Source organism: Centroberyx affinis, unplaced genomic scaffold (genome assembly GCF_046629955.1).
Source record: "Centroberyx affinis isolate AG114_WGS23_722 - 3 ecotype Tasmania unplaced genomic scaffold, CSIRO-AGI_Caff_v1 ptg007341l_1, whole genome shotgun sequence".
Lineage (NCBI taxonomy): Eukaryota > Metazoa > Chordata > Actinopteri > Beryciformes > Berycidae > Centroberyx > Centroberyx affinis.
The window spans coordinates 12,501-30,000 of NW_027283704.1; the positions used below are offsets into that span (position 1 = coordinate 12,501).

The following is a 17,500-nucleotide window of genomic DNA, read 5'->3' on the forward strand; positions in this document are numbered from 1 at the left end:
CAGTGACATGAGGTTTCTCCTCAGGGTGACATGAGGTTTCTCCTCAGTGACATGAGGTTTCTCCTCAGGGTGACGTGAGGTTTCTCCTCAGTGACATGAGGTTTCTCCTCAGTGACATGAGGTTTCTCCTCAGGGTGACGTGAGGTTTCTCCTCAGTGACGTGAGGTTTCTCCTCAGGGTGACATGAGGCTTCTCCTCAGTGTGACATGAGGTTTCTCCTCAGTGACGTGAGGCTTCTCCTCAGTGACATGAGGTTTCTCCTCAGGGTGACATGAGGTTTCTCCTCAGTGACGTGAGGTTTCTCCTCAGTGACGTGAGGTTTCTCCTCAGGGTGACATGAGGTTTCTCCTCAGTGACGTGAGGTTTCTCCTCAGGGTGACATGAGGTTTCTCCTCAGTGACGTGAGGTTTCTCCTCAGTGTGACATGAGGTTTCTCCTCAGTGACGTGAGGTTTCTCCTCAGTGTGACATGAGGTTTCTCCTCAGTGACGTGAGGTTTCTCCTCAGGGTGACATGAGGTTTCTCCTCAGTGACGTGAGGTTTCTCCTCAGGGTGACATGAGGTTTCTCCTCAGGGTGACATGAGGTTTCTCCTCAGTGACATGAGGTTTCTCCTCAGTGACGTGAGGTTTCTCCTCAGTGACGTGAGGTTTCTCCTCAGTGTGACATGAGGTTTCTCCTCAGTGACATGAGGTTTCTCCTCAGGGTGACAGGAGGTTTCTCCTCAGTGACATGAGGTTTCTCCTCAGGGTGACGTGAGGTTTCTCCTCAGTGACGTGAGGTTTCTCCTCAGGGTGACGTGAGGTTTCTCCTCAGTGACGTGAGGTTTCTCCTCAGTGTGACGTGAGGTTTCTCCTCAGTGACATGAGGTTTCTCCTCAGGGTGACATGAGGTTTCTCCTCAGTGACGTGAGGTTTCTCCTCAGGGTGACATGAGGTTTCTCCTCAGGGTGACATGAGGTTTCTCCTCAGGGTGACATGAGGTTTCTCCTCAGTGACATGAGGTTTCTCCTCAGGGTGACATGAGGTTTCTCCTCAGGGTGACATGAGGTTTCTCCTCAGTGACATGAGGTTTCTCCTCAGGGTGACATGAGGTTTCTCCTCAGTGACGTGAGGTTTCTCCTCAGGGTGACGTGAGGTTTCTCCTCAGTGACGTGAGGTTTCTCCTCAGGGTGACATGAGGTTTCTCCTCAGTGACATGAGGTTTCTCCTCAGGGTGACATGAGGTTTCTCCTCAGGGTGACGTGAGGTTTCTCCTCAGTGACGTGAGGTTTCTCCTCAGGGTGACATGAGGCTTCTCCTCAGTGTGACATGAGGTTTCTCCTCAGTGACGTGAGGCTTCTCCTCAGTGACATGAGGTTTCTCCTCAGGGTGACATGAGGTTTCTCCTCAGTGACGTGAGGTTTCTCCTCAGTGACGTGAGGTTTCTCCTCAGGGTGACATGAGGTTTCTCCTCAGTGACGTGAGGTTTCTCCTCAGGGTGACGTGAGGTTTCTCCTCAGTGACGTGAGGTTTCTCCTCAGTGTGACATGAGGTTTCTCCTCAGTGACGTGAGGTTTCTCCTCAGTGTGACATGAGGTTTCTCCTCAGTGACGTGAGGTTTCTCCTCAGGGTGACATGAGGTTTCTCCTCAGTGACGTGAGGTTTCTCCTCAGGGTGACATGAGGTTTCTCCTTAGGGTGACATGAGGTTTCTCCTCAGTGACATGAGGTTTCTCCTCAGTGACATGAGGTTTCTCCTCAGTGTGACATGAGGTTTCTCCTCAGTGACATGAGGTTTCTCCTCAGGGTGACAGGAGGTTTCTCCTCAGTGACATGAGGTTTCTCCTCAGGGTGACGTGAGGTTTCTCCTCAGTGACGTGAGGTTTCTCCTCAGGGTGACGTGAGGTTTCTCCTCAGTGACGTGAGGTTTCTCCTCAGTGATGTGAGGTTTCTCCTCAGTGATGTGAGGTTTCTCCTCAGTGATGTGAGGTTTCTCCTCAGTGACGTGAGGTTTCTCCTCAGGGTGACATGAGGCTTCTCCTCAGTGTGACATGAGGTTTCTCCTCAGTGACATGAGGCTTCTCCTCAGTGACATGAGGTTTCTCCTCAGGGTGACATGAGGTTTCTCCTCAGTGACATGAGGTTTCTCCTCAGGGTGACATGAGGTTTCTCCTCAGTGACGTGAGGTTTCTCCTCAGGGTGACATGAGGTTTCTCCTCAGTGACGTGAGGTTTCTCCTCAGTGTGACATGAGGTTTCTCCTCAGTGACGTGAGGTTTCTCCTCAGTGTGACATGAGGTTTCTCCTCAGTGACGTGAGGTTTCTCCTCAGTGACGTGAGGTTTCTCCTCAGTGTGACATGAGGTTTCTCCTCAGTGACATGAGGTTTCTCCTCAGGGTGACATGAGGTTTCTCCTCAGTGACGTGAGGTTTCTCCTCAGGGTGACATGAGGTTTCTCCTCAGGGTGACATGAGGGTTCTCCTCAGTGACATGAGGTTTCTCCTCAGGGTGACATGAGGTTTCTCCTCAGGGTGACATGAGGTTTCTCCTCAGTGACATGAGGTTTCTCCTCAGGGTGACATGAGGTTTCTCCTCAGTGACGTGAGGTTTCTCCTCAGGGTGACATGAGGTTTCTCCTCAGTGACGTGAGGTTTCTCCTCAGGGTGACATGAGGTTTCTCCTCAGTGACATGAGGTTTCTCCTCAGGGTGACATGAGGTTTCTCCTCAGGGTGACGTGAGGTTTCTCCTCAGTGTGACATGAGGTTTCTCCTCAGTGTGACATGAGGTTTCTCCTCAGTGACGTGAGGTTTCTCCTCAGGGGGTGTGTGTGTGCGTATGTGTGTGTGAATGTGTGTGTGTGTGTGTGTGTACTCACCCTGTAGCGGTGCTCTTTGTGTACGCTGCCCAGGAAGCACTGCATGCAGAGAACACAGGTCGGGTCGGCCGCACACTCCCTGCACACACACACACACACACACACACACACAGATCTTGTTTACTGCTTGAACACATTCTGCCTTGAGTGTCTGTGTGTGTGTGTGTGTGTGTGTGTGTGTGTGTGTGTGTGTTGCTGCCCCACCTTTCAGTCATCATTATCCTGATAGTTACGGGCATTCAGACACACACCTGTCTGCCTGCTGTTACCTGTCTGTCTGCTGTTACCTGTCTGCTGTCACCTGTCTGCTGTCACCTGTCTCTCTGCTGTCACCTGTCTGTCTGCTGTCACCTGTCTGCTGTCACCTGTCTGTCTGCTGTCACCTGTCTGTCTGCTGTCACCTGTCTGCTGTCACCTGTCTCTCTGCTGTCACCTGTCTCTCTGCTGTCACCTGTCTGTCTGCTGTCACCTGTCTGCTGTCACCTGTCTGTCTGCTGTCACCTGTCTGCTGTCACCTGTCTGTCTGCTGTCACCTGTCTCTCTGCTGTCACCTGTCTCTCTGCTGTCACCTGTCTGTCTGCTGTCACCTGTCTGCTGTCACCTGTCTGTCTGCTGTCACCTGTCTGTCTGCTGTCACCTGTCTGTCTGCTGTCACCTGTCTGCTGTCACCTGCCTGTCTGCTGTCACCTGTCTGTCTGCTGTCACCTGTCTGCTGTCACCTGTCTGTCTGCTGTCACCTGTCTGTTGCAGTGCGTTCCATTGTTTCATTGTGTTTTAGTGTTTCAGAGTGTCAGAGTGTCAGAGTGTCAGAGTGTCAGTGTGTCAGTGTGTCAGAGTGTCAGTGTGTCAGTGTGTCAGAGTGTCAGTGTGTCAGTGTGTCAGTGTGTCAGAGTGTCAGAGTGTCAGAGTGTCAGTGTGTCAGAGTGTCAGAGTGTCAGTGTGTCAGAGTGTCAGTGTGTCAGTGTGTCAGTGTGTCAGTGTGTCAGTGTGTCAGAGTGTCAGTGTGTCAGTGTGTCAGTGTGTCAGTGTGTCAGAGTGTCAGTGTGTCAGAGTGTCAGAGTGTCAGTGTGTCAGAGTGTCAGAGTGTCAGAGTGTCAGTGTGTCAGTGTGTCAGAGTGTCAGTGTGTCAGAGTGTCAGTGTGTCAGTGTGTCAGAGTGTCAGTGTGTCAGTGTGTCAGTGTGTCAGAGTGTCAGAGTGTCAGAGTGTCAGAGTGTCAGTGTGTCAGAGTGTCAGAGTGTCAGAGTGTCAGAGTGTCAGTGTGTCAGTGTGTCAGAGTGTCAGTGTGTCAGTGTGTCAGTGTGTCAGAGTGTCAGAGTGTCAGTGTGTCAGAGTGTCAGAGTGTCAGTCCTACCTGCAGGAGTAGGTGGGCTCCCCCACCTTGAACACATGTCCACACAGCAGGGAGGGCTGGTTGTTCTCCTGCAGCAGGGCCAGGCCGGCGCTCGGCTCCTCCCCCAGCAGGAGCCACTCCAGAGGAGCCAGGAGGAGCAGCTGGACGGCGAGCTCCTCCCTCTGAACGTTGCTGCTGCTGCTGGGGCCCAGGCAGAAGATCCTGGGCACGAACACCGCCAGGTGGTGGTACACCTGCTGCTGCAGGTCAGGGGCCTGGAGCCACGCCTGGGGGGGGGGGGCAGTACTGAGGATCAATATCTATTCAATGTTTAATCATACTGATAACAATAGAGTATTGGCTTCCTGTAAAGCACTTAAAACTGCTTTTAGAAAACCCCTACAGAAATTAAGGCTATTATTATTAATAGTAGTAGTACTAGTAGTATTAGTAGTAGTAATGGTGCCAGACTGCTACGAAGCAGCAGGAACTCATTTGTTTTCAGTGGAAGCGACGAGGCTTCAAGCAGCAGAGCGACAGGCAGCGAAGCTCCGACTGGTTTCCAGCTCTGATGACGCAACACATCAAGGCAGCGTAGGGTCGTTATATTTATGATGTTATTGTTTACTTGATGAATTAGAAGAACGAGTATTTGCCAAATAAAATAAAAATGAGACAAATGCAATGCTATGACTGATATTATCAGTTGGAGAATCTATCCAGCATGATGACGACATGAACCACCAGCGACCTGCTGGTTACTACAGCTGTAGCAGTAGCAGCAGTAATAGTAGCAGTAGTAGCAGTAGTAATAGCAGCGGTAGTAGTAGCAGTAGCAGTAGTAGTAGTAGCAGTAGTAGCAGTAGCAGTAGCAGAAGTAGCGGTAGCAGTAGTAGTAGCAGTGGTAGCAGTAGCAGTAGCAGTAGTAGCGGTAGTAGTAGCAGTAGTAGTAGCAGCGGTAGTAGTAGCAGTAGCAGTAGTAGCGGTAGCAGTAGCAGCGGTAGTAGTAGCAGCGGTAGTAGTAGCAGTAGCAGTAGTAGCGGTAGTAGTAGCAGCGGTAGTAGTAGCAGTAGCAGTAGTAGCGGTAGTAGTAGCAGTAGTAGTAGCAGTAGCAGTGGTAGCAGTAGCAGTAGCAGTAGCAGTAGTAGTAGCAGTAGTAGTAGTAGCAGTGGTAGTAGTAGCAGTAGCAGTGGTAGTAGTAGCAGTAGCAGTAGCAGTAGTAGTAGTAGCAGTAGTAGCAGTAGTAGCGGTAGTAGTAGCGGTAGTAGTAGCAGCGGTAGTAGTAGCAGTAGCAGTAGTAGCGGTAGTAGTAGCAGCGGTAGTAGTAGCAGTAGCAGTAGTAGCGGTAGTAGTAGCAGTAGTAGTAGCAGTAGCAGTGGTAGCAGTAGCAGTAGCAGTAGCAGTAGTAGTAGCAGTAGTAGTAGTAGCAGTGGTAGTAGTAGCAGTAGCAGTGGTAGTAGTAGCAGTAGCAGTAGCAGTAGTAGTAGTAGCAGTAGTAGCAGTAGTAGCGGTAGTAGTAGCGGTAGTAGTAGCAGCGGTAGTAGTAGCAGTAGTAGCAGTAGCAGTAGTAGCGGTAGCAGTAGCAGTAGTAGCGGTAGCAGTAGTAGCAGTAGTAGCGGTAGCAGTAGTAGTAGCAGTGGTAGCAGTAGCAGTAGCAGTAGTAGTAGCAGTAGTAGCAGTAGCAGTAGTAGCGGTAGCAGTAGCAGTAGTAGCGGTAGCGGTAGCAGTAGTAGTAGCAGTAGTAGCAGTAGCAGTAGTAGCGGTAGTAGTAGCAGTAGTAATAGCAGCGGTAGTAGTAGCAGTAGCAGTAGTAGTAGTAGCAGTAGTAGCAGTAGCAGTAGCAGTAGTAGCGGTAGCAGTAGCAGTAGCAGTAGTAGCGGTAGCAGTAGTAGTAGCAGTGGTAGCAGTGGTAGCAGTAGCAGTAGCAGTAGTAGCGGTAGTAGTAGCAGTAGTAGTAGCAGCGGTAGTAGTAGCAGTAGCAGTAGTAGCGGTAGTAGTAGCAGTAGTAGTAGCAGCGGTAGTAGTAGCGGTAGCAGTAGTAGCGGTAGTAGTAGCAGTAGTAGTAGCAGTAGTAGTAGCAGCGGTAGTAGTAGCGGTAGCAGTAGTAGCGGTAGTAGTAGCAGTAGTAGTAGCAGCGGTAGTAGTAGCAGTAGCAGTAGTAGCGGTAGTAGTAGCAGTAGTAGTAGCAGCGGTAGTAGTAGCAGTAGCAGTAGTAGCGGTAGTAGCAGTAGTAGTAGCAGTAGCAGTGGTAGTAGTAGCAGTAGCAGTAGCAGTAGCAGTAGTAGTAGTAGCGGTAGTAGTAGCAGTAGTAGTAGCAGCGGTAGTAGTAGCAGTAGCAGTAGTAGCGGTAGTAGCAGTAGTAGTAGCAGTAGCAGTGGTAGTAGTAGCAGTAGCAGTAGCAGTAGCAGTAGTAGTAGCAGTAGTAGCAGTAGCAGTGGTAGTAGTAGCAGTAGCAGTAGTAGTAGCAGCGGTAGTAGTAGCAGTAGCAGTAGTAGCGGTAGTACTAGCAGTGGTAGTAGCAGTAGCAGTAGTAGTAGCAGTAGCAGTGGTAGTAGTAGCAGTAGCAGTAGTAGTAGTAGCAGTGGTAGTAGTAGCAGTAGCAGTGGTAGTAGTAGCAGTAGCAGTAGTAGCGGTAGCAGTAGCAGTAGTAGCGGTAGCAGTAGTAGCAGTAGTAGTAGCTGTGGTAGTAGTAGCAGTAGTAGCGGTAGTAGTAGTAGTAGCAGTAGTAGTAGCAGTGGTAGTGGTAGTAGTAGTAGCAGTGGTAGTAGTAGTAGTAGCAGTAGTAGTAGCAGTGGTAGTGGTAGTAGTAGTAGCAGTAGCAGTAGTAGCAGTAGTAGCAGTAGTAGCAGCAGTGGTAGTAGTAGTAGTAGTACAGTTGCTAGTTATCAGTGTGTTCAGTAACTGAACATCAGTCTATGTGCAGTGTGGGAGGAGAACTCAGTGTAAGTGAATGTCAAACTTGTGTTAAGAACCATAATAGCGTGCGCACGCACACACACACACACACACACACACACGCACCCCTAGTATTACCACTGGCGGTCAGGTATCACATTACTCTCTGGCAGACAGCGGCTCCTCCAGGCCAAAGTCTATCTATAGACCTGACAGCCAGGCTAGCCGCTCCGCCCGGCCTGCAGCCTGTTGGGACACACAGCGTCTGTCCTGTAACCTGGAGCTCACAGGTTCCCTCCCCACAGCCAGTGTGTCTCGCTGTAGCTAAGCTAAAGCTAAGCTACAGCTACAATCACAAGTCAAACAGCAGGTGACATCAGGAGGAGCAGTGGGTGTTCCTCCAGTTATCACCAGTTAAACCGGTTCGCTTTAGTTCTGTGTTAGTGACAGTTCCCAGCCAGGTAGTGTTAGAAGCTAAATCTGCTGACCGTTAATACCACAGTATGACATCATGATGTTACAGTATGACATCATGATGTTACAGTATGATAACATGATGTTACAGCATGACAACATGATGTTACAGCATGACAACATGATGTTACAATATGATAACATGATGTTACAGCATGATAACATGATGTTACAGCATGATAACATGATGTTACAGTATGATAACATGATGTTACAGTATAACATGATGTTACAGCATGATAACATGATGTTACAGTATGATAACATGATGTTACAGTATAACATGATGTTACAGTATGATAACATGATGTTACAGTATGATAACATGATGTTACAGTATAACATGATGTTACAGCATGATAACATGATGTTACAGTATGATAACATGATGTTACAGTATAACATGATGTTACAGCATGATAACATGATGTTACAGTATGATAACATGATGTTACAGTATGATAACATGATGTTACAGTATAACATGATGTTACAGCATGATAACATGATGTTACAGTATGATAACATGATGTTACAGTATAACATGATGTTACAGCATGATAACATGATGTTACAGTATGATAACATGATGTTACAGTATAACATGATGTTACAGCATGATAACATGATGTTACAGTATAACATGATGTTACAGCATGATAACATGATGTTACAGCATAACATGATGTTACAATATGATAACATGATGTTACAGTATGATAACATGATGTTACAGCATGATAACATGATGTTACAGCATGATAACATGATGTTACAGCATGATAACATGATGTTACAGCATGATAACATGATGTTACAGTATGATAACATGTTACAATATAACATGTTACAGTATAACATGATGTTACAATATGATAACATGATGTTACAATATGATAACATGATGTTACAGTATGATAACATGATGTTACAGCATGATAACATGATGTTACAGTATGATAACATGATGTTACAGCATGATAACATGATGTTACAGTATGATAACATGTTACAATATAACATGTTACAGTATAACATGATGTTACAATATGATAACATGATGTTACAGTATGATAACATGTTACAATATAACATGATGTTACAATATGATAACATGATGTTACAGTATGATAACATGTTACAATATAACATGATGTTACAATATGATAACATGATGTTACAATATAACATGTTACAGCATAACATGTTACAATATGATAACATGATGTTACAGCATGATAACATGATGTTACAGAATGATAACATGATGTTACAGAATGATAACATGCTGTATACCATCATGCTGTTGCAGTATAGCACTGTGTTGTTACAGTATAACATGTTTCAGAATGATAACATGATGTTACAGAATGATAACATGATGTTACAGTATAACATGATGTTACAGAATGATAACATGATGTTACAGTATAACATGATGTCACAGTATAACATGATGTTACAGAATGATAACATGCTGTATACCATCATGCTGTTGCAGTATAGCACTGTGTTGTTACAGTATAACAGCGGGCTCTGACAGTATAATAAGGAGTTTCAGTCAGTCTGCTGTCTGTGAACAGCAGTATTTATTTCCTAACTCAGCTAATCCTGATTAGCTGCTACAGACAACAGTCAGCCACAGAACAGGGAGTGCTGCCACTTAGCAACAACAGTGTTTACTTTCCACAGACGTGTTTCTATGTACTGTAACTCATCTGGAGGACATCGGCCCACAGATAGACTGGCTGCTTCAGTGTGCGGTGCAGATTAACACACACTGAGCATTAGCACACTGAGCATTAGCACTGTTACATGGTCAGGCTGAACTGGAGCCAGTGACCCACTAACCTGGATCAGCACAAAGAGCCAACACATACAGCTAATACTGACATTTAGACACGGACAGGCTGCTAATTCACACTCAGATTATCAGGAAGAACATTTCACTGCTGACATGAATTTACATCTGTGGCTCCATGTGCTGCTGAGTCCTCAGGACATGAAATAAAGAGGAGCCTGGACAGCAGGCAGAGCAACAGACAGGCTGCTGATAACAGACAGAGCAACAGACAGGCTGCTGGCACACAGACAGACAGGTTACAGACAGACTGTCTGCATCATATGAACATGGTCTGGTGTTCCTGAGGACAGACAGGTGAAGTGTTGTGACAGGGTTTGGGTTGAGTTAGCTGAAGGTTTAGCAGTGAAGTCATTATGAAGCAGCGAGCTAGCAGCAGCTAACCGTGTTCCTGCTAACTGACGCTTTAGGTTTGACAGCTAGAAAGCTGCCGAGCTGTTCAGTAATATCACACACTGCTTCAGACCGGATCAACGGTAAATAACACGAGACACCGGAGACCTGCCGTCAGCTGAGAGGTCAGGCTGACAGCTGACGGAGTAACAGCTGTTAAGATATTATCTGACATCCAGATGTTACAGAAAGCCTTTAGAGCAGCTAGCGTTAGCTTAGCTTAGCTTAGCCTAGCCTAGCTTAGCGTAGCTAAGGCTGGGCAGCGCTGCGGTGAAAAACAAGTCGAGATGGAGGAATATTTTCTATAAAAATCAGATGTAAGCAGAAGGCTCGCGCCGTGTCGGTGTCCGGTAGCTCGGGGCACACCGGGCGCGAGGCGGAGGAGCAGCTGCCGCTTACCGACGCCGTGTCTTTAGCGGAGAAATTCAGGAATTCAGAACATAAAGCGGACGGTGGCTCTCTGTCGGACTGGGCCGCCGCCATCTTTCCTCCCTCTGCTCTGTCTGCTGGAACCGGAACAGGAAATGCTCCGCAGGAGCTGACAGCTGAGTGGGCGGACACGACGTGGGCGGGGCGGAGACGAGGTGGGCGGGGCGGAGACGAGGTGGGCGGGGCCGCAGAGGATCCCGGGAAGAGAGATGTTTCACTCTGCCTGTCTAACTGTAAAACCTTCAGTCAGAGTCTCACGTTCAGTGTAAACTGCAAATATTTTTTATTAGATTTTTTATTAGATTTCCATTTGATTCATTACTGACAGGACAGTACACGCTGGAAGGACTACATCTCCCAGCATGCCTGGCGGTGAATCACACAGGAGGAAGTTTCTGCTCTGCTGCGACCAAAACCCCCGAACCCTGAAACCCTGATCTGGACGGACAGATAGAAGATGGAGGGATGATGGAGGAGTGAAGTCTCTCTCCTCCTGCAGGACCAGACTAAACCCTGAAGATGAAAATGTGTATCAGTCAGAGGTGGAAAGTAACTAAGTACATTTACTCAAGTACTGTACTTAAGTACAATTTTGAGGTACTTGTACTTTACTTGAGTATTTCCATTTTATGCTACTTTGTACTTTTTACTCCATTACATTTATTTCATGGCTATAGTTACTAGTTACTTTTAAGATCAATATTTTATATTTAAAACATTTGATCATCTTTATAAAATAACTATAAAATAGCATTGTTATAGATTAGACTACCCAAAAGTATAGATAAATTGTTAAGATTAGCTTCACGTTGACAACTTTAAAATGCTGCTTACATGTACATGTATGTCAATAAATCAGTATTAATATTCCAATACTTTATGAAAAATATAACTCTCTAAATGGGGACAGTTTGCATAATGAGTACGTTTACTTTGATACTCCAAGTACATTTTGCTGCCAATACTTATGTACTTTTACTTAAGTAAGATGTTGAATGCAGGACTTTTACTTGTAATGGAGTATCTTTACATTGTTGTATTGATACTTTTACTGCAGTAAAACATCTCAGTACTTCTTCCTCTGGTTTCAGAGCTGTTTGGTATTCCAAAGTATCTCAGGGATTATAAAGAAAACATCTGTTGGAAATGAAAACATTAAGCCTGCGCCCATATGAACACCAATGATGAAATAACTTAACATTATTGAATTAACATTAATATGTCGCTGTTTTATTATTAACATCAACAGACTCTATTGATGCTTGTGGTTCCTGGAAATATAGGCAGAGTGAGAGCTCCTCCTTTTTTTTCTCCTCTGTGTGGGACTGTGTGGGGGAGGTTGTGTGTGTGTGTGTGTGTGTGTGTGTGTGTGTGTGTGTGTGTGTGTGTGTGTGTGTGAGTGTGTGTGTGTGTGTGTGTGTGTGTGTGTGTGTGTGTGTGTGTGTGTGTGTATGTGTGTGTGTGTGTGTGTGTGTGTGTGTGTGTGTGTGTGTGTGTGTGTGTGTGTGTGTGTGTGTGGTTGCAGGTGTAGAAACAGCAGCAGAAGCAGCATCAAGTCATTTTAATCTTTTATTTACATTATAAAACAACAATCATGTTGATGACAGCTACAGATTCACACATCATCTCATCACCTGTGTCCCTCCCAATGCCCAGAGGCATGATGGGAAATCAGATCATTCATTTCATCATGTCCGGACTCGAACATGCGTGTTCATACCGTGTTCATATGTTCCCTCTGTATGAGAGCAGCAGCAGCTCCTGGATCTGCAGTCTGGACAGTCCGGGTCACATGACCGGGTCACATGACCATGTCACATGACCGGGTCACATGACCGGGTCACATGACCATGTGAACAGACAGTGATGCACATCAGCTTCAATCACTTCATATCTTTATTGATTTATCTGCTGTAATATTCAGCATTGATTGTGTTATCTTCAGCTCTCTCATGTGTCTGATTCATCTCTCCATCCTCCCGTCCCTCAGTGATGACCTCATCTCTCCATCCTCCCGTCCCTCAGTGATGACCTCATCTCTCCATCCTCCCGTCCCTCAGTGATGACCTCATCTCTCCATCTTCCCGTCCCTCAGTGATGACCTCATCTCTCCACAGGATCAATACAGTTTCACCTCATCTCCTGTAATGTTGTTAAGCTGAGTCGGTTCTGTTCTGGACCAGCTGCTGGATCAGACCGTTGAGCTGCTTCAGCTCCGATCTGATGGACTTCAGCTCCTGCTTCTGCTGGTCCAGCTCAGTCTGGATCTTCTGGTTCTGCTGGTCCAGCTCAGTCTGGATCTTCTGGTTCTGCTGGTCCTGGTCAGTCTGGATCTTCTGGAAAGCCCCCAGCTCCTCCTCAGCCTCCTGCTGATCGGGAGAGGAGCTCCTCCTGTTGGTGGAGAGGAGAACTACATGTTAATGTTCCAGCCTGATCACACAGGAGAACAGACCATAATAACTCTGCTGATCAATACTAATCAATACTGATCACTCAGTGAGCTGCTGAGAGTTCTGGCTTTCAAAAGTCCCTCAGCCTGGTTCTCCAGTAGAGAACCAGTCAGCATCACTGCTGTTTACATTTTTTAAAATATATTTATTTCCTCTATATCTTGCTACTTCTTTGCAGTACTTTTGATTTACTTTGCAGTACTTAAACTTGTACAACGGTCTCGCTCTACGCTCAGAGCGAGTACATGGATCTATCTGCAGGTTCATGTGACCGCACGGCGCCCGGCCCAGGCCCCGCCCCCAGGCCCCGCCCCCAGGCCCCGCCCCCAGGCCCCGCCCCCCGGCTCCGCCCCCAGGCCCCGCCCCCCCTGGCTCCGCCCCCTGGCGAGTCGCCGGGCCGCTGGAATAGGCTCATCCTGATTGGCTGAGCACATGCGAAGAACTATTGATCCGTCTATTGGATTTAAATCAGCTGGCCTCACCTAGGTCCTCTGTCTGTCCTCATGTCTCTCTGCAGATCCAGGAAATCATCCAGGGTTTCCTACAGGAACCACAACACACACACACACACACACACACACACACACACACACACACGTGTAAACTGGCCAGAACTAAATTCAGGAACAGACACACACACCTCAAATAGAACAGAGAAGAATAGAATAAAGAAAGCTTCCTTCACACACACACACACACACACACACACACACACACACACACACACACACACACACACACCTTGATCTGAGTGGTGATCCTGCTCATCTCCTTATGGTATTTGGGGTTCATTATGATGTCATCATCGTAGGCGTCTGCCATCGGTGCGCAGTGGCGGAAAATGTGCTGGTCGTCATAGAAACGGCGGAGGCGGGGCATGGACTCCTCCACCTGCAGGATGACGGACGCCTGCTGCATCACTGCATTGGCCTGAGAGTTATCATGCACTCTGAAACACACACACACACACACAGGTTTTCACTGTACAGCTTCATGTAGCTTTAGTTCCAGTGTGTGTGTTGTGGTTCCTGTAGGAAACCCTGGATGACCAGAACCATGAGGACAGACTGAGGACCTGAGTGAGGCCAGCTGCCCCCCCCCTCCCAACCTCACTGACACACACTAGTACTACTACTACTACTGCTACTGCTACTACTACTACTACTACTACTACTACTACTATTACTACTACTGCTACTGCTACTACTACTACTACTACTACTACTACTGCTACTACTACTGCTACTGCTACTATTACTGCTACTATACTACTACTACTACTACAACTACTACTATACTACTACTACTACTACTACTACTACTACTACTACTACTGCTACTGCTACTACTACTACTACTACTGCTACTACTACTATGGCAAGCCGTTTGAGCATTTATTCCATATCCTTGATATCAAACGGTAGTGCACTTTACTAGTTCGCCATTTTGTCTTACTAGTTATACTAGTAAGGCTCTTTTTGTCCTGACTAGTTACACTAGTGAGGGCTAAAATGCTTACTAGTAGAACTAGTAAGAGCTAAAATGTTTACTAGTTACACTAGTAAGAGCCAAAATGTCCACTAGTTGAACTAGTAAGGCCCAAAATGTTTACTAGTCACACTAGTGAGGGTTTTTTGACCTTACTAGTTGAACTAGTAAGAGCCAAAATGCTTACTAGTTACACTAGTAAGAGCTAAAACATTTACTAGTTCTACTAGTGAGCCTCAAAATGTTTACTAGTTGAACTAGTAGGGGCCAAAATGTCCACTAGTCACACTAGTAAGGGTCTTTTGACCTTACTAGTTGAACTAGTGAGGGCCAAAATGTTTACTAGTCACACTAGTAAGGGTCTTTTGACCTTACTAGTTGAACTAGTAAGGGCCAAAATGTCCACTAGTTACACTAGTTGCACTAGTAGAGGCGGGGAAGTGTGCATTGAGGCTTCCGATTGGCTCTCCAGTGCAAAATTTAAAATGCCAACCAATCAGGACTCAGCATTTTGTCATTTTCCAGCCTACTAGTGGCACTAGTGCCACTAGTAGGCTGCATTTTGCAGCTTACTAGTTGAACTAGTAAGGTCCAAAATGTCCACTAGTTACACTAGTAAGGGTCTTTTGACCTTACTAGTTCAACTAGTGAGGGCCAAAATGTTTACTAGCTGCACTAGTAAGGGCCAAAATGTCCACTAGTTTGACTAGTAAGGTCCAAAATGTCCACTAGTTACACTAGTAAGGGTCTTTTGACCTCACTAGTTCAACTAGTGAGGGCCAAAATGTTTACTAGTTGCACTAGTAAGGCCCAAAATGTTTACTAGTTCAACTAGTAAGGGCCAAAATGTCTACTAGTCACACTAGTGAGGGTTTTTTGACCTTACTAGTTGAACTAGTAAGAGCCAAAATGTTTACTAGTTACACTAGTGAGGGTCTTTTTGACCTTACTAGTTCAACTAGTGGCACTGATTTTCATCGTACTAGTTGGACAAAACTGCTTACTAGTCGACATCTGCACGCGACTAGTTCAACTAGTGAAGTGATCAAATTTAACTAGTTTAACATGTATGACGGTACAGCACTTTACTAGTTGAACTAGTTGCGCGCACATGTCGACTAGTGCGCAGTTTTGTCAAACTAGTAAGATGAAAACATCAACTAGTAAGCCGAATATCAGGGCCACTAGTTCAACTAGTAAGGTCAAAAAGACCCTTACTAGTGTAACTAGTAAACATTTTGGCTCTTACTAGTGTAACTAGTGAACATTTTGGCCCTTACTAGTTGAACTAGTAAACATTTTGTCCTTACTAGTGTGACTAGTAAACATTTTGGGCCTTACTAGTTCAACTAGTAAGGCCAAAAACCCCTCACTAGTGTGACTAGTAGACATTTTGGGCCTTACTAGTGTGACTAGTAAACATTTTGGCCCTTACTAGTTCAACTAGTAAGGCCAAAAAACCCCTCACTAGTGTGACTAGTAGACATTTTGGGCCTTACTAGTGTGACTAGTACACATTTTGGCCCTTACTAGTTCAACTAGTAAGGTCAAAAGACCCTTACTAGTGTGACTAGTAGACATTTTGGCCCTTACTAGTTCAACTAGTAAACATTTTGGGCCTTACTAGTGTGACTAGTAAACATTTTGGGCCTTACTAGTGTGACTAGTGGACATTTTGGGCCTTACTAGTGTGACTAGTAAGCTGCAAAATGAGTCCTGATTGGTTGGCATTTTAAATTTTGAACTGGAGAGCCAATCAGCAGCCTCAATGCACACTGTCCCGCCTCTACTAGTGCAACTAGTGGACATTTTGGCCCTTACTAGTTCAACTAGTAAACATTTGGGCCTTACTAGTGTGACTAGTGGACATTCTGGCTTACTAGTGTGACTAGTGGACATTTTGGACCTTACTAGTTCAACTAGTAAACATTTGGGGCCTTTACTAGTGTGACTAGTGGACATTTTGGGCCTTACTAGTGTGACTAGTGGACATTTTGGACCTTACTAGTGTGACTAGTGGACATTTTGGCCTTACTAGTGTGACTAGTGGACATTTTGGACCTTACTAGTGTGACTAGTGGACATTTTGGACCTTACTAGTGTGACTAGTGGACATTTGGACCTTACTAGTGTGACTAGTAAACATTTTGGCTCTTACTAGTTCAACTAGTAAGGCAAAAAACCTTCACTAGTGTGACTAGTAGACATTTTGGGCCTTACTGTTGAACTAGTAAACATTTTAGCTCTTACTAGTTCTACTAGTAAGCATTTTAGCCCTCACTAGTGTAACTAGTCAGGACAAAAAGAGCCTTACTAGTGTAACTAGTAAGACAAAATGGCGAACTAGTAAGACAAAACGGCGAACTAGTAAGACAAAATGTCCAACTAGTAAAGCGCAGTGGTGTTTGATATCAAGGATATGGAATAAATGCTCAACGGCTTTCCATACTACTACTGCTACTGCTACTATTACTGCTACTTACTAACTAATACTACTACTACAACTACTGCTACTACTACTGCTACTACTACTACTACTATACTACTACTACTACTACTACTACTACTACTACTACTACTACTACTGCTACAACTACTGCTGCTACTACTACTGCTACTACTACTACTACTACTACTATTACTACTACTGCTACTATTACTACTACTGCTACTACCAGTACTATTACTACTACTGCTACTGCTACTACTACTGACAAAGTAAACTGAGTATTACCAAGGTAAACCAGAAAGTTAAATTCTGGCGCATAAGGCCCTTTTTCTTGGATAAGGAAACCCTGAAAGTGTCAGCATCAGTTGTAATTCAGCCTCACTTTGACTCTACCTGGACCACATGGTACAGTAGCGCCCCCAAGGGGATTAAAACTAAACTTCAAACAGCTAAAATAAACTAGTCAGGGTATTGAACCTTAGTCCCATGACTCACGTTGGCCCTTCTGACTTTAAGGAATTTAAATGGTTGACGGTAGAAAATAGAGTAAGGCAGCTGAAATTGAGACTAACACATAAGATCCTGCAAGGTAACGGGCCAAGGTGTTTTAAAAATTATTTTCTGCTGGTTAGAGACTCTCATGGCTGTTGGACCAGAGGCAGGGCCACAGATATTCTGTTCTGGCAGAAGACCTTTCTGTCCATGGCAGCTTCAGAGTGGAACAGGCTTCCAGCAGAGATAAAAACAAGTCAGACTTGTCATGGATTTAAAAGGGAATGTGGGGAACGGTTATTTGACCAAAATGAAAGAATGACATAGAAATGTATCTGGCTGTAGGTGTGTAGGCAGGAGAGTCAGGAGGAGTTTATGTCCAGTG

General features: G+C 45.6%; 2 protein-coding genes across 2 annotated transcripts in view; both read right to left on the bottom strand.

Moving 5' to 3' along the window:
- Nucleotides 1-10,297, bottom strand: part of LOC139639478 (E3 ubiquitin-protein ligase UBR2-like) — a 22,670-nt gene extending 12,373 nt beyond the window's left edge. The window contains exons 1-3 of the mRNA XM_071513579.1: nucleotides 10,207-10,297; nucleotides 4,206-4,471; nucleotides 2,854-2,932 (exon numbers count right to left, since the gene is read on the bottom strand). Coding sequence (XP_071369680.1) covers nucleotides 2,854-2,932; nucleotides 4,206-4,471; nucleotides 10,207-10,290 — 429 coding nt within the window. The 5' untranslated portion in view covers nucleotides 10,291-10,297. The remainder of the gene's footprint in view (nucleotides 1-2,853; nucleotides 2,933-4,205; nucleotides 4,472-10,206) is intronic.
- Nucleotides 10,298-12,389: 2,092 nt separating this feature from the next.
- The window catches only part of LOC139639477 (transient receptor potential cation channel subfamily A member 1), a 17,688-nt gene continuing 12,577 nt past the window's right edge, over nucleotides 12,390-17,500 (bottom strand). The window contains exons 12-14 of the mRNA XM_071513577.1: nucleotides 13,428-13,635; nucleotides 12,959-13,110; nucleotides 12,390-12,627 (exon numbers count right to left, since the gene is read on the bottom strand). Coding sequence (XP_071369678.1) covers nucleotides 12,390-12,627; nucleotides 12,959-13,110; nucleotides 13,428-13,635 — 598 coding nt within the window. The remainder of the gene's footprint in view (nucleotides 12,628-12,958; nucleotides 13,111-13,427; nucleotides 13,636-17,500) is intronic.